Raw genomic sequence first — 23172 nt, forward strand, 5'->3', positions numbered from 1 at the left:
CTACTTACTTACTTGGTGCAAAGTTGTGACTTCTCTTTTGTTAGTAACATTAAAATGTAGGGTTTAAGTTAGATTCTCGACAATGTCGCACACACATACTCTCTCGTTAAGTTCTATAATTCTGTAAAATAGTCAAGTTCATTTTGTTTTTCTTTGAAAAGTTGCTTGAATGCCTATCTTTTCTTTAGCTTTATCACTCTACATTTCAATATCTTATATTGGTGCGAGACAAAGTGCAATATTAATCGTAGATATATATATTTTGTTTTGTAAATATTTTAAGGGGGTCCTGATTGGACTCCGTCCTTGGATCAAAAACAATTAAAGCATTTTGGCTGCATTTAGATGCGCTCAATAAAGGGTTTTCAAAAAAATAAAACACGCTTTGCTTATTCAAAACACAAGTTGTTGAGAATCTACGTCAAAGCATTCCAGTCCAGGTTACTGGGGAGTGTACAAAACGCGATCTATATCCCTGATAGTGCCTCCTCGATCGGTGATGAACTAAAGCACAGCTCTGTTGGTTTGTCATTGTTAAGTATTATACTTGTTTATTTATTTAAACAAAAATGTGTAACTTAGGCAAACAAAAACACTAAATGATTTCTTGGCCTGCGATCGATAAAATGTGTCAAAACTGTGGCCTGCAGAGCCCTTTTCGCTTGGCTTGAGATAGTTTAATTATATATAATACAATAAAATAAATATTAAACATAGGAATAAGAAATAAAATTAGAAAGGGATTTATTCATTCTGAAAGTATAGTGATCCTCCTATGCGAGCTCTTATCACTCCAAATATATATGCGCATAGAATTGGCTATTTACTAGATCTTGGCTCTTTAGGTTAGCATTAAAGACTTGCTGTGAGTGGTTGTAGATTTCTTTTGTTTCTTGGTTTTGATTGTTTACTAAACGCTAAACATTTCGTGTTATTTGTTACTTGGTTGCCGTTTTGCTCTTGTAATTTCACTAAACTAATATTTAACATTTCATTACTTTCACACAATGCTCTTAACAATTTCGTCAGCAAAAAATCGTATCAAAGAGTCTGCATACGTTTCAATACAAAATATAATCGTAATTAATATTCATCGTCTCCAATCTCCCATCCATCACTATCGAGTCTACACCTCCTTAGGTCGAAATCGCGTCGTTGAGCAGCGCGTTCAGCTCACGGATGTGCTGGGCCTTGGATCCGGTGGCGGTGGAAGCGCTGGCGGCACGTCCAACGTAGCTGTGGATAGGAAAACAAGTTGGGATCAGCTTTGGATACTTGAGATATCGGGCGGTAAGTTCACACAACATTCGGTATTCGATTTATTGATCTGGTTAGACACGTGCACTAAACTTTAGTCTAGTTTCTTTGATTGGTTTTAGCACAGTTATGGCAAATGTTCAATGAAATGAGGGTTAAGCAAGCGCAGGGTATTAGATATATATATTAAAATGAACAGAGATCTTAAGTTGAGAGTGGGCCTAAAAGGAAAACCACACCAAACCCAAACATTAAAATGGACCCCTGAAAATAAGTGAATTCAGCAATATATTCTCAAGCTTCGTTGAACAGCAAACTGCCTTAGGATGTTATAAGTATGAGATGTCTGCCTAAAAGCGCTAAAAAATCAGTTTTGTATATAGTTTGTTTATGTGGAATATAGGACAGCACATTGGACAAACATACAGATTCAATTGTAGAAGACAGGACGACGTGGGTTAGATTTAAGCAGTAAGGATGTCGGGGTTAACTGTGGTTATCTCTTTTAAGACAGGGACTGGCAAACAACAACAAATAAGGGGAACTTTTTAAAAACAAATGCAAAACTTTCGAAACGCGCGAGGTGCAAACAAAAACTCAGGAAAGTAAAACAGTGCTCTGGGATTAGATAGGGTTAGATAGTTGACTTTGAGTTAAGAGTAGTAAGGTTTAGTGTATTGTTTTCTTATCGGGGGACCATGAGGCGCTAGACCATGGAACAAACAGCATGCCAAGCAACAGAAATCAGAATCGCAATCGAGGAAACGGATAAAACGGAAACGAGGAGACAAATGAAGAGTTAACGGAACTGAGAGTTAATTTCCGGTTGGTAGGATAGTTATGTTGCAGATAGTAGTGGGTAGTAGATAGGTTGATTAGATAGATTAATTGTAGATATAGAGTTTATTGATCGCGCGCATCGTAGCAGAGCTGAGCTGGCCCTCTCACCTAATTTTGCGTCCGGTTTTCGCTATACGTCCGCCCGGAGCGGCCGCGATGCCCGCGGGCCTATTGAAATCGTGTCGTACGTTCTTTAAATCAAAGTGCTTGGCGGCATTAAAGTCACCGCTTAGGGTCACCGCCGGATCCTTGGGATCGCCGCCGTTCGAGTTCGAGGCGGCGAACATGCGGCTCAGCCAGGGTTTCGACTTTGGATCGGAGTTAGAATCGGATTCGGTGGCGGATTCGTGATTAGTATGATCGGTAGTAGTGGTAGTATTGGTGGAGGAGGATTGCTCATCGCTTTGGCTGTAACAATAACACATACACAGAGAGAGAGAAAGAGAGAAAGGATTTGTTTTTGGTTGCATTTTCGTTTTCTTGGGTAGTTTCGAATTTTTCAATTTTTTTCAAATATTTTCTTCAGGTTTTGCCAATCGCACGTACATATTTACAGAACGAGTGGATGGGATTTTGGGGATTTGAAAATAAAACACAACTGGTTTGCTCGTCTTTCACAAGTTTCGATTAGTAAAGAAAGATAACTCAGAGGTTAAACGAAATCATAATAATAAGAAGCCATGCAAAGTAAAAATGGATAGGATGATATATCGGATGGATGAAGCCAATTTGCTGATGGACTCGCTTGGAGAATTTCGTCGATTCAAAATTCAGTGATTCATTTTTTAAATTTGAGGTGACAATGGTTTGGTTTTCTTTTGCGGTGCTGGACATGCTCATCCAAACGAAAATATAAATCAGAAGCGGATATCCGTTCAATGAGTGTTTGAGTGTTTGTGTGGAGGGTGTTTTATCACTTATTGGGTCTAAGACTAGCTAATAAGATAGATAAAGAGATATATAGAGGTGGGAGCATGATAAAAACCGCAGCTAAGAGGCATGTGAGGGGTGATAGGAAGCTCTAAACAAATTAAAATTAGCCATGGCCGTATGATACTCGTATCTATTGAGATAGTGGAGAAGAACGATCCACAAGTTTAGCTCTGGCCATGAATGATTTGGTTATCATGGTTATTATATCATATTTTTAGTTAGTTTGTATGTGATTATCATACGGCTATAGCAGCTTAGAGAGATAGCGAGAGCGATGAAGAATGAGAGTAAAGTCAAATCAAATGAAAGATTAATGCAAAAGTAGTGAAACAATAGCAAAGGAGAGTAAGATATTCAGAGATTCAAAGTAAAAAACAGATACAGTGCACGATGAGAGTAGTGCACTTCATTGAAGAGACAAAGATAAATTAAGGCTGGAGACGAATCTGAGACTGAGAGAAAAACTGGGGCGTGAGGACGTGGTCGGAGTGCTCCTGTCTCAGATGGGTGGATAGTTGCTGACCGCTTAACTTTAGCCCTGGCACCTACCTGACATCGCGGCTGTGGTTCAGGGCGGTGAGGAAACGAGGCTGCACGTAGGTCCAGCTACCCTGGTTCTTGTGCTCCTCCTGGGCCCACACAAGCTCGGCATTCTTGTACAGATTGGCCTGCTCCTTGACCAGGTCGAAGGGGAAGGGAGAGACCTGAACAGAAAATGTAAGTTAGAAGATGATCACAAAGGCGTAGCTCAATGTGGGCTCACCTGCTCCACACGCACGATGGCGATGTCGCTCTCCAGCTTCTTTTCCGTGCGCGTCTTGGTCAGATCGTAGTAAACGCGGCCCGAGCAGAAGACGACCTTCTTGACATTGCTGGCATTCTGGCCGGCGGGGCCGTTGTCGGGGATGATGCGCTGGAACTCGCTGCCCTCGCTCATCTCGCTGAAAGGACTCTTGGCCTCAGGGTGACGCAGCAGCGACTTGGGCGTGCACAGGATCAGGGGCTTGCGGAAGGGCAAGGCGATCTGTCGGCGCAGGATGTGGTAGTAGTTGGCGGGCGTCGAGCAGTTGGCCACGATCCAGTTGATGTCGTGCAGCTGCCGCACTCCGAACTCATCGGACTCCGGGGGGAAGTAGTCGGGATCGTCGCTGCTCATCTGCAGGAAGCGCTCCACGCGGCACGAGGAGTGCTCGGGGCCCATGCCCTCCATGCCGTGGGGCAGCAGCATCACCAGACCCGACTGGCGCACCCACTTAGACTGTCCGCTGGAGATGAACTGATCGATGATCGACTGGGCCGTGTTGCTAAAGTCTCCGAACTGGGCCTCCCAGAGCACCAGGGCATTGGGGTTGGTCATCGAGTAGCCGTGCTCGAATCCAAGTACAGCATACTCCGACAGGGAGCTGTTGGAGACGGAGTAGGGTGCCTGATCCGGGTACATGTGCTGCAGCGAGTTGTAGGTAGCCTTGTCCACCAGCTGGTGGTGCAGCACATGGTGACGGTGCGAGAAGGTGCCACGCTCCACATCCTGACCCGAAAGACGCACGTGAATGCCCTCCTTCAGCAGGGAACCAAAGGCCATGGCCTCACCCAGAGCCCAATCGGCGACCTTGTCGTCCACCATGGCCTTGCGAGCGGCCAACACGCGCAGCAGACCCCTGGAAAGATGAATTTGTAAATAAGCAGTTAACAAACTGAAGGCTTTCATAAGTCTCACTTGTGGATGACGAATTCAGCAGCGTTCGGAGGCGGCGACGAGAAGCGGTTGCCGATGTGGATGAGGGTCTCCTCCTTGACTCCAGTGGGCGCCACCTTCAAGGGGTCCTTGCCCTCGAAGAAGCCGGACCAGGGCGAGTCGAGCCAGTCCTTGTACTTGACGTGGGTCTCGGTCTTTGCCAGAGCGAAGGCCTCCTCGCAAATGTTCTCATACTTGGCGGCCACCGACTTGACCTCCTCGCCGGTGACGGTGCCCTCGGCGATCAGCTTGTCAGCGTACAGATCCAGGCAGTTCTTGTGCTTGCGGATCTTCTGGTACATCAGGGGTTGCGTGAACATGGGCTCGTCGATCTCGTTGTGTCCATTGCGTCGGTATCCCACCAGATCAATAACACAGTCCTTGTGGAAAGTGGCACGCCACTCAGCAGCCACCTTGCACACATGCATCACGGCCTCTGGATCGTCGGCGTTCACGTGGAAAATGGGAGCATTGACCACACGAGCCACATCAGTACAGTAAGGGGATGACCTCGAGAAACGGGGATCGGTGGTGAAGCCGATCTGGTTGTTGGCCACCACATGGATAGTGCCGTGGGTGGTGTAGTCGGGCAAGTCTGACAGATGCATAGTCTCGTACACTACGCCCTGGCCGCAGAAGGCGGCGTCACCGTGGATCAGAATGGACATGACCTTCTTGCCCTCCTGGTCACCGCGGTAGAACTGCTCGGCACGGGTCTTGCCCTGCACCACGGGATCCACAGCCTCCAGATGAGACGGATTGGCCACAACGGCCAGGCGGATATTCTTGTTTGTCACGCGGTTTAGACGCTCGATGTAGGTACCCAAATGGTACTTGACATCACCAGAACCCTAGAAAGGAAAGCCATAAGAAAAAGATATCCTTAGAGTGTTTCATATCCTACTCACATCATCAGCAGCCTCCAGCCCAGCAAACTGGGTGAAGATCTGGTTCAATGGCTTGCGGCACACGTTAGCCAAGGTGTTAAGGCGTCCACGATGGGGCATGCCCATGATGACCGACTCCACGCCCAACTCGGTGGACACATCGATGATCTCCTTCAGGGCTGGGATCATGATCTCGCAACCCTCCAGACCGAAGCGCTTCTCGGAGGAGTACTTCTTGGCCAGGAAGGCCTCGAAGCCGGTAGCACGGGTCAAACGGGCCAGGATCAGACGCTTCTCCTCAGGCGAGAAGTTCAGGACGCCGGGGGTCTCGAAACGCTTGCGGATCCAGTTGCACTGCTCCAGGGAGTTGATGAACATGAACTCCACGCCAATCTTGTTGCAGTAGACGTTCTCCAGACGGTTCAGGATTTCCCTGAGATAAATGAGATAAAACAGGTTAATTTGGTGTTATAAAACTCAAGTGGATTAACTTACTTCAGTGGCAGGGAAGCCTCATCGCCTCCGATGAAGGTGGTGCTTGGAAGCTTGAACTGGCGCTCCATGTCCTGCTCGCCTATTTTTTTTATTGTGCATTGGGTGGGAACAATGGGTCAAGACTTTAGTAAGGGGTTCTTAGTGATTGTGTCATAATGGGGGGTTAGTAAGTTGTAGGCGGCAAATGTTGGTTTGAAATTCGGAGTGTAATGATTTTTGTATCTTCTATTCGGGGGTATTCGTACACAGTACAGAGTTTAAATTGGGTTCGGATGCTCATGCTCTCATCTCGGTTCTTCACTGGTTTTTCATTTGGACATTTTGTTGGACATGCATTAGACACTATCGGTGATAACTGATATTTTTGTTTTCTAATGGACTCGTAATCATTTCACTGGCAATCAGACTAAATGGGGCTTATCAATCGATTTCCCTTCGTTTTGCGCGTGAAAAACAAAACAATCATGCAATTTATAAATGACATAATAATAAAAATGAGATATATAATATTTGAACTTATTGGCACGACATCCAAGTTAACAGCAATTAACGTAATGAGGCAGAAATGGGCAAACAATGTAACACAAATTTATTGGCAATATATAGCGCATATTTACTTGGTTCTATATATCATTGGATACATTTGTGTGGGTTGGTTGGATTTGATATTCGATTTTTTGATGCCGGGGATCGTGTGTGCGGGTGAAAGATAGAGAACGTCACTAACACAATATTCGGTTTTAAGGTACATATATACAAATCAAGGGTTAAGGAACTCAAACGGGGTATGTTCTGGGCAAATCGCCAGGTGTTGTTACGACCAACGCCGAATTTACTTACCAAAACTGAAATTAGCGTAAATGGATTTCGTCGAGGAGTTGCCAGGCAATTCTGGTGAATTAATTTCGAGTGGATCGAGGTGAGCAATATTATGTCCTCGAATCTAACGTGTCAGTATTGGGATGTTGGTTGGTTGGTAGTTGTGGTGGTGGTGTTTTCGTGGTGGTAGTATTAACAATGTTTTCGGATTGGATTTGGTTCGGTTTCGATTTGTTTAGGTTTTCACAACACACACATAATACAAATAGAGAGAGAATTTGGAATTTGTTTTAAACGTTGTTCGAGACGATTGGCGGTTTTGGTTTGAGTTTCGATTGCAGTTTGTGTTTTTCGATTTTGTTACATTTAGGTTAGGAAGCAGTTATATAAAAATAAAGGAAAAGAAAATAATCAATTAAAATTATAGAATAGATATGGCTTAAACGAAAACAGATACAAGTCCTCAGCGCACAAACACAAAATACAGCAAACACTAAAAGCTTCGACAGGGTCAGTAGACAATGATCGGTGGATGGCAGGGTGTTCGAATTCCATGTGTTAATCGAGGATCGGTGGGACAGGACACAGTGCAAAAACAGAGAGAGATATGGAACTGGGGTGCCGAGAGATAGAGAATAGACAGAATGCTTAACTATAAGTCTTAACTGAAAGATACGAACTTCGAGAAAGCCAAACACCAAAGGTTACTTACAGGAAATCTTATAAACCTAGAACTCAACAGAACTCACTAACTTATTCCTATACAGTAGGGGTCTGTTTCCCCTCCTCATCAACTCCGAATTTCATTTAACATTCTTCGGCTGTTTAATGGTACTTTTAGCACAAGTTTTTTTCAGAACCAATTGCGTATGTTTTTGAGTGCTTAACTTAGTTTCTAGGTGGGCGAGTGGGTATTAGCGGGATGGTGCAACAGGTTTTGGATTGAGTGGTGCGACTGGGGGTTAAATGAGACAGTTCTGTAAAAAGAATTTACCAAACAAAAACCCAGAATGCTGCCTGAGCACATCTTCGTTAGCACGACGTGCTAGCCCATCCTTGCAGACGGTTTTTTCGCGAGTCAAGATTCCAAGCGGATCCAGATCAGATGCCAAATGACCTCGTGACTATATATGGTACATACATATCGTAGATAGATTGGTTGATTATATGCAAAGAGGTGTACAGGGTAGATCAGAGGACTTAGGTATATCAAGTTAAATGTGCGCGCCAGGAAGTTATCATATGGCTTTAGTAACTCAAACAATGGAAACCAGCTACAAATCAACGGGCTTAAATTTACCAAAAATCTGTTTCAAGTGCAAATTAAAAAGGTAACTCCTTTTTGGCAACTAAATTAAGAACACCTTTGGGAAACTCCAGATAATTAGGTTATTTCTAAATCTTAAATAACTTATGAGAAATGGTGCAAACAAATATGACCAATCCCCCCCAGCAATGTCTACTTGGTGAACCGGAATGGGAGTGATCGAACAGAAAACCAAACTACTCATGAAAAAGTGAATGTCTAACTCTGTGGAAATTGTGGATGGTGTCGGAAGTCAACGAAGTATTTTCTAAACTACCGTGAGTACTGGAATCGGAATGGTCTCGGGAAATGGACAAATATGAACACACATAACGGGGGCAAAGGCAACTCTAATAATCATAATCTAAACATAAACATTAATTGAACCTAGGAGAACGAAACAAAAAGCGCCAACGAATACGAATACGATCCGCGATGGCTGCGGCTGCAATCTCCACCGTTCGATTGGGAACCAAGCGAGGGAGCCAGCACGAGCCGACCTACCTGGTAGCTCCTGATGATGGCCTGCACGGCCAGATGGTCGTCGATGGTCTTGGAGTCGGGCGCAGCGCCGGAGACGGCTCCTCCGAAGTTGAAGGCGGTCAGCGGCAGGGTATTGGCCTGCACGGGCGCCAAGTTGGGCGGGCTGACGTAGCTGTTGCTGCGGAAGTACGCATCCCAGGACTAGAAAGGATAGGGATTTTAATTAATATTTATTTTTAATATAATCACAATAGATCTTTGATCTTAACCAGGGGTCACTCTAAACTTTTAAAGTTAGAAAACATTTTTAAAAATTTGTTTGGAGCATTAAATAGTAAAGTTAGTTTTAAGTGAAGTTCGTTTGGTATAAAATAATTTCCTTTTTAAGATCACTCAGTTATTAAATCTTTTTAAAAATATGTAAAGAATTTTTACGATGAGGAACAAAGCGTTTCCGCTTCAGAAATAAACACAAGCAACCGAATTAATTCCCTCTTTGGAGAACTCGTTGTAAGACAAATCTGAACCGGAATTTGATATCGATTTCTTTTCCAAAACGAATCCCTGTTTTACAGGAAAACTTACGGTGTGCACGGAAGTGGGATCCCGTAGCCAGGCGTTGTACATCTCCTCCACATAGGAGGCGGTGCTGCCGTTGGCGAAAGGTTCGGCTGCCGCGGAGTTGTAGGTGCGCACAGCGGCCGCTGCAGTTACCTTGGCCATCTGCAAGATATTAATGGGACTTATTAAGGAGAGCTCTTTTAAAAATCATATACACCAGACTCACCTGCTGACTGCTGCCGCTCTTGAGCAGCCATGTGGCGAAGTTCTTGTGGGCCATCGGCGACAAGGCCAGGCTGAAGGCTGTGTGTGCTCTATGCATTTTGTAGCTTTACAAAATAGAACTGAAATGAATCAAAAAGAGATAATCTTTAGTGGGGATCTTATCAGCAAACTATTATATCACTTGTGACTGATTAATCGATGGCGCTTTTGTTGACAAACAAGTGGCTTGCACCACCACCCACTAAACACCGAACCCCTGACCCTCGGCTGCTGTAGGAGCGATAAGATAGCCTAGAAGTCTTTACGTCATGGTCATGTTCTGAGTTTTAACTGTGTCACCGATCACCGAATAACTTGTTGCCAGGCCGACGGGCTAGTTATGAAATTCCCGCACGAAACAAGTTCGGAGTAGGGGGTATTGTGGGATGTTTTGAAGAAGTATTTACATACGTCTAAAGCTAGACTAGACCGCCAAGATCGGGGAACCGCTTGACAAAATAAAGCACACGTGACGCCGTACGCCTGCTGATTCCGCCGATGACGTCAAACTAACGTGGGCTGGTTTCGACAGGCCGCTCGTCTTTTTGATAATCAGCCAAGAAATGGCGGAGATACTTTGGCCCCCCAAATATAATGGTGAAATGGGGTTTATATAGGGTGAAAGAGGAGGAGAAGGAGGAGCAGCTGCTTTTTGCGCAGTTTATTCGTTTCCCAACTTTTAATCAGTTGTGAATATTTGCCCTGGCCTTTTGTTTGCCATCTCCGAATCCAGGTTTTTTTGTTATTTAGACCGAAACGAGTTTGCCCAGATAAGGCTAAAACGTCAAGTGTGAATGTCCCGGGGTCGGAGTAATAAATTCCTGCGGCCCATGACTAAACGCAGAAGCCTCTAGACGCTACTTGGCGATAAGATGGTAAACCGGCCTCCAATGCCGATCATGCCACGCAAGCACTTCCAGAATTTGTCAAATTATTAATCAAATTATTAGCGATAGGACCGCGCGTGTGGATGTCGTAATTGGATCCCTATCTAAGGCCAGTTGTGCAAAAAAAAAATACAAATTGAAATTCGGAATGGGAACCGAGGGGGCAAGGAAGGCGTGGCCAGGTCACATGTCTTATCGACGAACGCATGCTGCTTAGACGATCCAAAGCAAATGATTACAAAACCCTGGCCCCCAGACTTGGGGGAAAAAAATGAAAGAAAGAAAACAATTGGAACGGCCAACCGGTTTGGAGCGGTCAAAGTTAAGTATTTGAAAGTGCAGCACTCGGTGTTTTTTGGTTTTGTAATAGTTACAGATACAGATACATTTACAGCCCCTGAAAAGATAATTCAATTTAGCAGCGTGACAGTTTTGTTCAGTGTTTATTTATCTGTTTGCTTGTTTTGTGCTGGCGCTTTTCGCATACTGCTTTCCCTGCAATTATATTCTGCTCTCGACGTCGTCGCTGATGTTACGAAAACACATTACATAAGTGCAAAAAACCAGAGACTCGCGTGAGAGCAGCTAAATATTAGAATGCCCAGATGGAGCTAATTAGTGTGAAATAGCTCGCTGGATGAGCCTGCAGTTCCCACAATTCGGAGCATGACTGGAAAAATCCATTTAAATTTTGTGCCAAGGGGAGTGCGATCCGACCGACTCTATATATACACTGCACTGCTGTGGAATAACAAGCACCGTATAATATATTAATATATACGCCGTATACTGCGTGCGGATTGCTCCAAAAAACCAACCGAATATATGTACTCGTCGCACTCGTATCCGTATCTCACAGATACGCGTCAAACGTTTGTTCGTGCTGAGTGCTGCGCGTCGACTGAAGCGAAAATACAAAAAGCGACCGCCTTCGAGAGTGAAATACAAAATTTAGAAATCGAATTTTTGCTCTTCACGAACCGCCGCCGAGCGGGGTGAAAAATTGGAAGGAAAACACAGAGTGTGTGATAAAAAAGCACACACAAAGCGGGCACATGACAACTCGGCGTTGTGTCTTTATCTTCTGGTAAAAGGGGGTTGGGTCCTCGGTCGAGGGACCTGATAACGGTCAGGTACTTAACACATATATCGGCCGATCGGCCGAACTTCCTGCGCTTATCTAACCGCCCCTCCTCCTGTATTTTCCCCAAGTCTCGCGTATTTATAACCCGAATTTGTTTACAACAATTTCAAAGTCCGTTCGTCAGCCGGCTGACTGTTTGAAATAATGCCGCCCACACAAAAAAGAGAAAGAGGAGGTGGAACTAGAGAGTGAAAGGTATGGTATGCATAATATTAAACAAAATATCCATACAGTATCCAGAGCGGAATGAGTGTTTTTGAAAAAATATATGTACCTGTACCGTTTATAATGTTTAAATATTAAATATTATTTATGATTGTTATTAATATTACAAAATATTTAAAATCATTTTCATGCACAAGTTAAAGGAATCTATTATAACTTCATTTCTCGCTGTGTATCTAATAGGTTCGGCCAAGAGTAAGTGAATTCGTGCGTGTGTATCGATTACTTATCCGCTAATCAATACAGTTTCAAGTTCACAAACAGTTAACCTCGAGTGAGGGTAAGAAATTAGGTGATCACCGAATCTTCAACACTCTTTAAATAAACCACTTTGGTATTTAGTTATATTTATAATTTTAAATAAAACGTTTTCTTTGAGAGTATAGAAAGACCCTATAAATAAATGGTTTAGCAGTGTATAGAGATTATCCTTCTTTTTAAGCTAATAATAATGCTGTCACATACAGACAAACACTTCATTTGGAAGTGCATTTGAGAATGTATTTTTGTATCTTTGTTTACAGAATTTTTGTTGTTATAGAACTTTCTTTGATCAAGAACTGTATATTAAAGACCTATTTAAAAAAACTTTTTAATTCGAATAAGTTCAATTTTGAAACATTTTATTTAATATATAACCTTATAGATATCTATATATTATATATTATATCTATCATTTATCTATATGCACAGGTCTTTGAAGTAATATTCCTCTATCTGTGTAATAATATTTTTTAAATGAATTTTTGAATAATTCCAAAGCTATGATAACCTATTAAAGGGTATAAGAAGGTAATTAAGGGACAATCAATAAGGTTGGTAGCCTTGCTTAGCGGGTCCCTAAACCAGCCTGCAACTGCATTCCATTGAAAACCCTAGACGAGCCCCCAGAAGAAGAAGAGAGGACCATGAGCATGAGGTAATTGATGAGTGTCCAAAGAGGGAGGGGAAGGGGTATTAGTACTACTATGGGGTTACTACTCCCGATCTGGGGTCTTTGCAGCTGGCTTATGATAGGTTGTGGCGGATGTTCCACTTTGTCCTATAGCAATATCTAGCTGTGCTTCCCCAGACAACGCAGCCGCTTTCTATGCGTTTTATCTTTTAGTTTTCGTATTGATGATTCATTAGGCGGTCGGAGAAAAAGCACACGCGGCACTCGCTCAATTGCGTCATCAATGCGCCAAGTTTATTTTACAAAATCACATGTGACGTCGTCGCTTGTTTTGCATTGCGAATTTCACTTTTCTTTTGGGGGCAACCGGCGCACGCGCTTTTCCTCCAAGAGCCGCCCAGCTGCACTTTTCGCATTATAAGACATTATATAAGAACAGTCCTTGAATTTAACTCGGAGAAAACCCTGGAAAATCCCTATTTAAAGCTTGCAATTTGCACTTTTCCGAAAGGGGAACACGCGGCTGGGGCATATTGATCGCAAAAGCGCTGCTGGTAATTCCTGGAATTCCACATGATTGAAAAGCGGGCCTCGAATGTGGGCCAAGAGAAAAGCACGCGAAATACAGGTTTCTCGAAAATGGCACTACTAGCACTATGTCACCCATAACCCAGAGCACTTTTAACAATTTTACCGCACTTAATTTACTTAAAACTAGGTAAAATGTGAAATATTTACGTTTCTACAGCCGAAAACTTTTTGCGTTAGTGATGGGGCAAACATATCGATATTAAGTCGTATGTATCGCGCTTTGAAGATATTTATGGTTGCCGCAGCGGTGGTCACACTAATTTTTAATTTGTGACACGAGATGGCGCCACTGAGGGAAGCCTTACCAGGTGTGTCACGTAAAATATATGTAGAAAATTTTCAAAGATTTAAAATGCTTTCCGTTACATTAATTTTGAGACATTGTTATCGCCTCTATTTTTTAGAAAACAATTATTATAATTCGTTTAGAAATGTTAATTTTGTTTACGGCTTATAAAGTACAAAAATGTAAAAATATTTTTTAAGGAAGTAACAATTATTCGGCACCAAGGACTCACCAATTATTTAAATTAAGATCAAAAGCTAAATTTTTTTATAATCTTCTATTAAATTTTCTTTTTGGAAATTTCTTAATTAAGTAAAAACCCTTAATAAAATTTTAATAGCTCCATAAAATTGGATCTGCACAGTATTTATCTTTTATTTTATACATTTGCGAAAGGAAAACAGTAGCCTGCCCGTTAAACTGAATTATATTCAGGCACCGGTGATGTTCAATCATTACCACCAATTTATCAAACATCCCACATGGATTCCAAGACCAATGGTCACCGCATGACTGAATCAAACTGGAATTCAGCTTGCACTAAACATTTATTTACGAAGCACACTAGTCTGACTAACTTATTAATATCTGCTGTATTGATCCAGACAGTAGCCGGTGATTTGGTCCGATATGCAGTCGAAGACATCAAAAGCCAGATCGCAGCTTTCACCTTTCTTGGGCAGCTCCTTGCGGTTCACTCCGTACCGGGCGGTCATTGTCCGGAGGCAGAGGTTCACGGACCGCAAGGTGGCCATGAAGAACCCGTGCTCGTGGACTCCCTCGGAGTAAAAGTGGACCAGTCCGTCCAAGGTGGGCCAACCCTTCTGGTCGATGGCGTTGTTCTTGGCATAAACGCAATGCAGCAGGCACTGAAAATAGAAAGAAGTCATAGTAAAGGTATTTTATCTGAGGAATGGATTCAAATATAAGAAAATATAACAAATGCACGGAAAAAAATGGAAATAGAGATTTCTTATCAGTTAAAAGACACTTCGGAATTAATACACCTTTGTTCAATCTGCATTTTAATGGAACCTTTGTTCATACAGAACATTCATTTTAAATGTTTAATACCGATATATCTCTTTTTACACATATATTTCATCTATGTATATTAGTTGATATTTTCATGAATGTTTTAAAGTTAGAGATGAATCACCCTACAATAAACTTAAAGGCAGAGACACAGCTATGACTGCTAAACTTCTTTCTGTGTAGGAAGTATAGGGTTTTATGCACATTCAATTTGCTGATGCATAAAGCCAGCTAATGTGTATTAAGTGCCGCCATAAAGTGCGCTTTTCAGCCATCAAATTCAGCATTGCTAGAGGTGTGCGAAAAAATCTCCGCCGGAGGCGTGTGATTATGAATGCAACTGAAAATGCGGCTGCGCTTTTCTTTCGATTGTCTAATAACCCTGACTTTAGGCTTTGCTGGCTGAGCTAAAGTGGGGGTTTTGCCAATTGTTTCTTGGGCTGCCATTGAACTTAATTGAGCGTCGTTTTTGCATTTCATTAACACGAGAAGAAAAGCGATCTACAAGTCTGAGTTTCGAGTGGCTACTTACCCCCGCAATGCGTTTGTCTTCCAAAGGCACCAAAGTGGGATGGTATATGCCCGAACTGGTCGCATCCAGGCGTCGGATGTTCTTCATGAGTCTGGCCATATGACGATGTGGTTCGGGTTCGTCGTAGACTAAATATTCATAGTGGTTGGGGCTGGAAGGATGAACTATGGAAGTGCCACCTGAAACACCGTGAGCCGAGGGCCAGATGAAGTCGATGGAGTCGTCGTGGGGATCGATGGGCGGTTGCTTGTGGGACACCTGCTCTTTGAGTATCTCATAAGCCTCTGTGTTTTGGGGATTGAAAAACCTTTTAGAATTGGAAAACTAACAACCGATTTTAGGGCCCACCATTAACCAACTTATTGCGGACCTCATCCTGGCACTCGCCAATCACCGTCTCCACTTTCCTGGCCGTTCTGGGTGGATTCAGGCACTTGTCCTTCTTCGTCTCGAAGCGAATTAGATATTCCACCGCCTCGATCGATGCGATAACCACACTCAAGATATATAACAGTTGTGTAATCCTCATGGCTGTTTGGCGATTAATTGGTCCGATCCGAACGCCTTGGCTGCTGTCAAATGAATGTCCCCCCAAGAAATGACCGCGATGAAAACGAAAGCATTTTCACTTTTTCGAGTCAAACCTGGCCAGGATGGCCCACACTCGCCACTTATGAATTTCCAGTTTGGCTGTATTTTTTGCTCTATGGGTATGTGGTTCAATGGCAAACTGCATTTGCAACTGCCACAACTGGTTGCACATTTCCCATGCGTGCAGTCCGTTAGAAACTTGTCCTTAAAGCCCCAACCACATGCCTTTGAACATGGTCATTGGCAGCGGCCATATATCATGGCTATCCCATATAGCCATATAGCTCTCCGATCGCATTAGGTTTCGTTCCATTGTCTCTGCGGTTGTGCGATTACAATTTGGTTATGTTAGGAACGCACTCGCTTCGATTGAGTGCACAATTAACTGATGGGTGGGGCCCCCAGAAAACTCTTCCGCCTTCTGCCCAATTTGCATATATGGCCAAAAAAAAAAAAATAACCATTAAGATTATCAAAGGCGGTAGTGGGGCATATGGGCTGGCCAGAACCATAAACTATAAGCAGAACTTAAAGGCAGCCAAGCGGGGCGGTCTAATCAGAGGGCCTGACACATCCCCAAGAGCCAGAACAGCCAAAACAGTCCCAAACAGTCCGTCTAGAACCCAGAACAATGGCCAATAACTGTACTTGGAAGTGGCCAGCGTCGCCACGCTAATTATGCTTCATTAAAATGCCCAAGATCCTAGGCGGAAATTGTCATAAAGTTCTATCTCATCTCCTTCCAGCCGACGGGTAATTGCCTTTAATTGCATAGCTGGCCGAAAATTGCAGCTAAGACACTGACCTAGACTCGCTCTGGATCGAATTTGTAATAAGGCCCGGGTAACGGAAAATGGAAAATTGGAAAATTCAATCCCCAGCGCTGAAGTTCAATGTTTAGTGCTTGGATTTTGAGATGGGGAAAGGGGCATTGTCAACAGGAAGCTCTCCAGGTTGCAACTTCGGGGAACAAGAACAACGTGAGCTAATTGACAGACAGCTACACAGGCACGATTTTCCATTTTCCGCTGGCCATTTTCCTTCCATCTCCTCCTAGAATCCCCCCCCCCCCCAAACTGGCGAACAAGGAGCCACAAAATAAACAACCCAGCAGGCTGGAGTGCAGCTGCAACAACACTTGCGTGTCCATCATTAGAACAAATTCTCTCACCTGAACTCCCAACTGAACTGAGCACCCCCCCCCCCCATGATTTTCTTGTAACGCAATTTGCACACAAATGCTGCTGTTTCATCTTCGTGGCTGTGGCTCTTTTCGGTGGGTGGTCAGGTGAGACAAGTGGCGGCAGCACCACTAGCTCCACCAGCACCACCATACAATGCCGCACGAACCGCTCACCGAGTTGGCTGAGAATCGTATTTAAATACGAAGGTCTAACGCTGGATCGCATCAGTCGTCGTCGTCGCGTTGTTCTAGCCGCTAGCTCCTCCTAAATACCATATACACGTATACCATACCATAGTTCAGGTCGGGATCTCAGTTCGGTTTGGGGTTCGATCGGATCTCATCGCATCGCATCGGTTGGGGGAATAGAAATTTATTTTGTGACTGTGCTTGTGACAGGATGCTCGTTTGATGCCCCTTCGATCTCTGCACTGGATTAAAACAAATGCGATTTGAAGATGCTGCACCTGCATCGCCACTTGAATTTCCTTTGGTTCCTCTGCGCTCTACTGGGATACTTTGCGCATCCTGCGAGAGCGGAAATCGAATATAACACCATCAACGAGGATGGATCTTTTCAGTTTCGGTATTACGAAGAGTGATTGTGAAGTTTTGATAAGGCTACGAAAGGACTAAAGGCAAAAGTGATATTAAAAATGATCTTTGAGTTAAAGGTCCCGTACCTAACAAGGATATTCTCAAAAGAAAAGGATCATCAAGTGATTTTTTTGCAAAATTGTTGTTTGAATAAATTTCATTTTTATGTGATAAGACTTGAAAAGGCCAAATATAGCTTAAGATATATATATATATTTAAAAAACAAATGGTTATGATTTTACATCTTGAAAATATGATTGTATTTCTACAAAACATAAATTTCGCAACAGGTTTTTAATGGTGTTTTAACATCTTATTGCTAATTGATCGCTATATTTTTTATAGACCGTTATAAAACTAAGTAGATTTTCGTTAAACTGGATCAGTTACATGTTTATAATATTTACCATCTTAACTTACAATATGTTTATAACACCAAGGACCTCAATACCTAAAGCTTATCCAAAAATTAGTAGTATTTAAGCATTCCAGAGATTGCACTCTTATACTTTTGTAGTTCATATTTTAAAACAGATTACAATGTTCAATGGAATAGCAATCCATAAAAAGAGAACAACTCAATTACAGTTTTTTAGCAGCCATGGGTCATAAACCTAACAAATCGTCTAATCGGTCAATGATGTTTGCTACCTTACCATCACACCATCACACCCGAGCAAATTTGAGATTTTTAGCACCTCTTTAACGCCTTAACGTTTTGAAACCTCAACAATAACACGCTTCCGACCATCTCTCCCTCTTCAATTCGCACGCATGGGGCAACGCAATTACTTGTGTTTCGATGGAAACTCTACTGGTGCAAATGGATAATGGATATACTGCTACACACCGCTGCTACCGATCGGCCAAAAGACATGCAAATGATGACATTGGCGGCTACTATCACAGCGCCTTGGGCACTCCGGACAACACCGTGCGAGGTCGCTACGGTTCGCGGAGTCCGGCGAGCGGCCAGATCGAGGAGACCGTCTACACAGCCGGACCACGTGGGTGAGTAATCGAAGACGCCCAAGAAGAGTGGGTAAAGTGCGGTGGTGCACTGAGAGAAAATATTTCAAAGTTAGGAATTTTTAAGAAGAAAGATAGAAGACTTCTGAACCTTGATCTTTTAGAAAAGCTAAATTCTTAACAATTTAAATATTGTCTATACGATAATATATTATATTAATTATTAAGCCATTCAAAAATCCGTCGGTGTTTCAAATGTATTAGAAAAATCCATAGAATTTTTAATGGTTTTTAAAGCAAAGTCTTTGGTTGTAATACAGAGACTAGAAATTTGGTATTGAATTTGCTCGAAACCCCTTACACACACTGGTAACCTTTAAACTAAAAGTATTTTAATTCTTAAAACTTAAAAAAAAAATCTATATTTGGTCAAAAAATATAAATTACATGAAGGTTTCAAGAGGGTACAAATAACGCTTAAGATATTTTTATGATTATAGACTAAAATTGTTTTTAATTTATAAGGTTCATTTTAATTAAAAAAAAATTGTATTTTTAATTGGGCACTAAATACCATAAAAAAATATAGGAAAAAATACTTATCGTTTTCAAAGTTAATGAAGTTGTCAATAGTAATTGTTTTTAAATTCAAAAAGAATTTGTTCTTAAATCCAAATTAGAAAGGAAGTTCTCATATTCAGTGACTAGTTTTTCAAGTGCATTGGCGTTGGAGGAAGTGGCAGCACAAAGTGAGTTATCTCCCATCGATGTCAGAGTTGAGCTCATATATCAGCGGTTGGCGGCAGGCGGCGGCCACTGAAGCGAATCCACCAAAGCCACCGTTCGGAGTTGGAGCCGTTCTAACACATTGGACGGGTTTTTGTGGCGTTGCCTAAACGTTTTTCCATTACCGTTCGGCTACTGTTGTTTTTTGCAATCTCCGGTAAATTGGTGGAAGCAAAAAGCTGTTAACAAATTGACTGGCCTGAGAGTTGCGAGCAAAAAGTATAGGATTGTGGATTGTAGATGCTCAGCGATAGCGATGATTCTGAATGGGATCGTTCCCTGAGATGTGGGGTAATCAAAGTAACGACGTGCCGGGTTCAGATCGGATCTATATATACACGGAATTGCAGGGCGAATCCGCTTCCGTTGGATGGGAAGCGGTTTACCCAATCCCTCAGTCATTGTGATCGGCAGGTAATTAATCAAAGTCCCATTTCCCATACAGATTTCGCGTGAACGGGCCGAAGATCCATCGGAAAATGGACCTGGCCCAGTATCCGGTACTGCCCCGGGGAAGTCCCGACGATCCGCTGGCCGATCCCTTCGACGATCCATCCTACAGCTTTAGTTTTCGAACACCAGATCAATCACGCAGCGAGGAGAATGATTCGGGCAACAGGATAAGGGGTGAGTTATTGGGGATCGCAATCTATAATCTTCTTGTAATATCATATTCCTATTCAGGACTTTACTCCTACTTGGACGACGTGGGCGAGCGGCACAGTGTCCGCTATGCAGCTGGAGCTGGAACCGGTTTCGAGATCTCCAATGCTGTGCCGGACAGTCCATCCACGGTGGCCTACTCCAGTCCCCTGTACAAATCCCATCCCAAAACGCGTGGCAAGATGGCGGTGCAAAGGGGACCAGCAGGCAGCTATAAGCTAATCGCATCTGGTCCGGATCACCGGAGGGCAGAGAGTCGAGCACCCGATGGCCTGGTGCGGGGCACCTACTCCTTCCTGGACGACAAGGGCGTGCAGCGGACAGTGGAGTATATAGCAGGAGCGGGCATTGGCTACAGGGTGGTGCACAACCGCATTGGTCCAGGCACCCACATCAATCCCTCCGTGGCGGATTTCCGTCTGGCAGATCCGGATTTCCGGTTGGCCAATGATTTTGGCAGGGGAGCAGGTGGCGGCTTGGGTCCCAAAGGAGGAGGTGGGGGAGGATCAGGTGCTTCTGGAGGAGCAGGAGGAGCAGCAGGATCAAGTGGGGTTGGAGGTGCTGCAGGCAGGGGTCGTACTCCAAGTAGACCAGGTGGCAAAGAATATCTAAAGCCAGCTGATGGTGGAAGACCAAGAGATCAAGGGGAGGGTGATGGAGACGGGGCAGCAGATGATGATCTCGGATCTCCTGATGATAACCAAGGGGACGATATTGGAATTAGCAGCAGTTCATCTGGTTCCACCAGCTTCAATGGCAAGGAGGATCGAAGGGGATTCCCAGCAGGAAGTTCCCAACGAGGCAGCACCAGATACGATGGTGGGGGCGGTGGGCCCCAGAGAGGTGGTGGTGGTGGTGCTGGTGGTGGTAGTAGTGGTTCCACAAGGATCAATGCTAGTGGTTCGAGAAACAGAAACCGTTTTGGTAGTGGTGGAGGAGGAAGTGCCTCTGCTGAGCGGGGAGCAGGAAGAGGAGAAGCAGCAGGAGGAGGAGGCAGTCGTCGAGGAGGTGGAGGTGGTGCCTCCGGCGAAGGCGACTCTGGTCTGGGCTACCTGCCGCCCACAGGTGGATCGGGCACTAGTGCCATTAGCGGACCCGGGGACAACTACCACCTCAACGACGATGATGTGGGCAGTTCGCTGCCTCCACTGGTCACCGCTAACCACCGCATCCTGGAGATCGATCGGGATAGGGAGTGGGTCCAACGGCATCGTGACTCGACGGTGATCAAGAACGTGGGCAAATGGTATGTGGGTCTGCCGCCTGGCCAAAGTGTCCGTGCCCATGTCCAAAACATCGATATAGTGCCCCTGGGCGGAAGGATCGGTATCTCGCCCTCGGAGGCACTGCGTCAGGACGAGATCGCCGAGCTGAATGCCTCCAGGGAGCACTGATTGGATCTGTAGTTCGTAGTGCCTAGCCCTAAGTGATCAGTGTTAAGTAACCGAAACTGGGTTGACTCTACATGGAAACTGTAACAGTATTTAAAGCGGAATACATTTTATGCCTATATGTGTATTTCAATCTATATCTCTAACCGAAAGTTATATGATATCCGTGGAGGGTTCGTTCGGCAGGTTGGTCTGCTCATTGCGGTTTCCTTGGATCTACATATAAACCCTTGGCTTTGCCTGCCCAGAGTTTAGTTGGATTTCAGACTCAAAACAAGATGCTGTTGCTTTGGATTGGCCTGCTGGGAGTTTGGAGTGTTCAAGGAGCCCAGGTCTATATGCAGTTCAATGGACAGGGGTACTCGTACGATACGGATAGAAGTGATGTAGCACCTAGTTATGGGTCATTATCCCTGGACTCCTTTGGACCCCTGCAATTTGTGCAGCAGGCTCTGAGAACTAGGACTCGTCCTCTTCCCAGGATTTCTTATAATACACAGGCAACCTCCTCGCTGACTAGAGGTTACCAAACAGGAATACCCAACCATCTGAAACCCCAACAGACCCGACAAAACTTCGATTTCAGCACCCACCAGATGTCCCACGCCCAGCACACCGATGAGTCGGGAAATGTCTTGGGCAGGTACTCCTACTACGATGAGGCTGGCTACCATGAGCTGAGCTACAAGGCGGGTGCCGGCATCGGATTTGTGGTCATGGGTGGCAATTTGGCCAAGGCCACCACCGCCGAACCCCACTCGGAAATCGAAATCGGAAACGGAATCCAAACAAACGCCTTGACAGGCTTTGAAGAGTTGCATAACTATCGTGGCTACACGTAAATAAACAAATTAGCTGAACTCAACTACTGCTCGTTCTACTTGGGTGTTTTGTGTTATTTAGTGCAACTTTTTGGAGATCTGACAGCGTCAACTGTCAAGTCTGACATCTACGTGCTCGGGGATCTTAAATGCAGGTAGCTAAAGTCCAAGAATGAGTGACTATCAGCTAACGGGTACAGATATCTACACTCAGAAAATAAGCCGTTCGATAAATTCATGATTTGTTCCAGAAAGTTCAAAGTTAGAAATTTTAAAAAACAAAAAATGAAAACGGATTGTTGTTAAGCCTTTAAAAATATTTATGATTTTTGCAGCCTTTTTTCCTGGGTGTAGTAATACGCCATTTTTAACTTGTAAGATTGTAAGCCTTTATAAAAATGAATACGGATGTTCTAAACTTTTTAGAGTATTAGCGCCATTTTTTAAATATCTTAAATTGGAAAGTTTAAAATATAAATATATTACTTATCTTATCTTCGGCGCCATTCGGTCAAGTTACAGTTTAAAAATCTACAAGAAATCTATTGGGATAAAAAGAGTATTAAAGAATGTCCAAGATTCAACTTTTATATAAAATGCGAAAATTCGTAGTCCATCGATATGGTAATATAAGCAATATTAAAACCGTAAAGTGCGGGTGCAATGCAATACTTTTATTTCTTTTCCTACACATACAATTTTGCATAAAGTATCTAATGGCAAACATTGTCAGTTTCTGATCGTAAATGGTTGTAAGAGCTTTAATTGTTTGGGCGCGTGCTTTGGCTCGAGTCAGCCTGTTAAATTTATGCACTTTATAAACCCTAATTGATTATCCGCTCATAAAAATGGCCGGACAAAGTCATTTTACAAATGGCCAGTGCATCCCAAAGCCAAATTGAGTCAGCTCTGGCATTTATATATTTTTGTTTGGGTAATTTCTTGTCGGAAAGAGACCAAAAATAATACAGCATTTGAAATGTTCGACGCGTGCG

General features: G+C 43.6%; 4 protein-coding genes across 9 annotated transcripts; 2 read left to right on the forward strand and 2 right to left on the reverse strand.

The window, feature by feature from the left end:
- Positions 1-520: 520 nt before the first annotated feature.
- Positions 521-13487, reverse strand: Ogdh (oxoglutarate dehydrogenase Nc73EF). Of its 5 annotated transcripts, none has more exons than XM_036816087.3 (12): positions 13470-13487; positions 9543-9660; positions 9341-9478; positions 8777-8956; positions 7961-8090; positions 6148-6226; positions 5674-6085; positions 4748-5616; positions 3794-4688; positions 3580-3734; positions 2206-2505; positions 521-1236 (listed from the first exon to the last, which is right to left on the reverse strand). In XM_036816087.3, exons 2-12 carry the CDS (start codon positions 9636-9638, stop codon positions 1137-1139), a joined length of 3354 nt encoding a protein of 1117 aa, XP_036671982.1. In that variant the 5' UTR covers positions 9639-9660; positions 13470-13487; the 3' UTR covers positions 521-1136. The 5 variants fall into 5 exon arrangements, with proteins under 5 accessions (XP_036671982.1, XP_036671984.1, XP_036671981.1 ...); XM_036816089.3 differs by lacking the exons at positions 7961-8090; positions 13470-13487 and adding exons at positions 6988-7090; positions 11286-11421; XM_036816086.3 differs by lacking the exon at positions 13470-13487 and adding an exon at positions 11286-11421.
- On the forward strand, positions 11652-21493 carry Cpr73D (Cuticular protein 73D). 2 transcript variants are annotated; one of them, XM_065864938.2, is made up of 4 exons: positions 11652-11806; positions 18421-18558; positions 19748-19929; positions 19987-21493. In XM_065864938.2, the coding sequence occupies exons 3-4, from the start codon at positions 19782-19784 to the stop codon at positions 21357-21359; spliced, it is 1521 nt and encodes a 506-aa protein (XP_065721010.2). In that variant the 5' UTR covers positions 11652-11806; positions 18421-18558; positions 19748-19781; the 3' UTR covers positions 21360-21493. The 2 variants fall into 2 exon arrangements, with proteins under 2 accessions (XP_065721010.2, XP_016925882.3); XM_017070393.4 differs by lacking the exon at positions 11652-11806 and adding an exon at positions 16819-17535.
- Obp73a (Odorant-binding protein 73a) lies at positions 14190-15743 on the reverse strand. Its single transcript, XM_065864940.2, has 3 exons — positions 15524-15743; positions 15176-15459; positions 14190-14477 (listed from the first exon to the last, which is right to left on the reverse strand). Exons 1-3 carry the CDS (start codon positions 15702-15704, stop codon positions 14190-14192), a joined length of 753 nt encoding a protein of 250 aa, XP_065721012.2. The 5' UTR covers positions 15705-15743.
- Positions 21494-21631: 138 nt separating the features above from the next.
- Positions 21632-22248, forward strand: LOC108006849 (uncharacterized). Its single transcript, XM_017070398.4, has one exon. The coding sequence runs from the start codon at positions 21635-21637 to the stop codon at positions 22196-22198; it is 564 nt and encodes a 187-aa protein (XP_016925887.3). The 5' UTR covers positions 21632-21634; the 3' UTR covers positions 22199-22248.
- Positions 22249-23172: the final 924 nt, after the last annotated feature.

The sequence above is a fragment of the Drosophila suzukii genome, chromosome 3 (assembly GCF_043229965.1).
Source record: "Drosophila suzukii chromosome 3, CBGP_Dsuzu_IsoJpt1.0, whole genome shotgun sequence".
In the NCBI taxonomy this organism is placed as follows: Eukaryota; Metazoa; Arthropoda; class Insecta; order Diptera; family Drosophilidae; genus Drosophila; species Drosophila suzukii.

Bases quoted from the DNA above. Each gene is read 5' to 3' on its own strand.
- Ogdh (XM_036816087.3), bottom strand. From the start codon at position 9,638: ATGCATAGAGCACACACAGCCTTCAGCCTGGCCTTGTCGCCGATGGCC. The intron at 6,227-7,960 runs GTAAATTCTTTT...TAAAAAAAATAG, and splicing joins GCATTCTGGGTTTTTGTTTG to GCGAGCAGGACATGGAGCGC. The intron at 2,506-3,579 runs GTAGGTGCCAGG...TTATTGTTACAG, and splicing joins AACCACAGCCGCGATGTCAG to CCAAAGCGATGAGCAATCCT.
- Obp73a (XM_065864940.2), bottom strand. From the start codon at position 15,704: ATGAGGATTACACAACTGTTATATATCTTGAGTGTGGTTATCGCATCG. The intron at 15,460-15,523 runs GTGGGCCCTAAA...CCCAAAACACAG, and splicing joins CCGCAATAAGTTGGTTAATG to AGGCTTATGAGATACTCAAA. The intron at 14,478-15,175 runs GTAAGTAGCCAC...TTCTATTTTCAG, and splicing joins AAGACAAACGCATTGCGGGG to TGCCTGCTGCATTGCGTTTA.
- Cpr73D (XM_017070393.4), top strand. From the start codon at position 17,408: ATGCTGCACCTGCATCGCCACTTGAATTTCCTTTGGTTCCTCTGCGCT. The intron at 18,559-19,747 runs GTGAGTAATCGA...TTTCCCATACAG, and splicing joins TACACAGCCGGACCACGTGG to ATTTCGCGTGAACGGGCCGA. The intron at 19,930-19,986 runs GTGAGTTATTGG...ATTCCTATTCAG, and splicing joins TTCGGGCAACAGGATAAGGG to GACTTTACTCCTACTTGGAC.
- LOC108006849 (XM_017070398.4), top strand. From the start codon at position 21,635: ATGCTGTTGCTTTGGATTGGCCTGCTGGGAGTTTGGAGTGTTCAAGGA.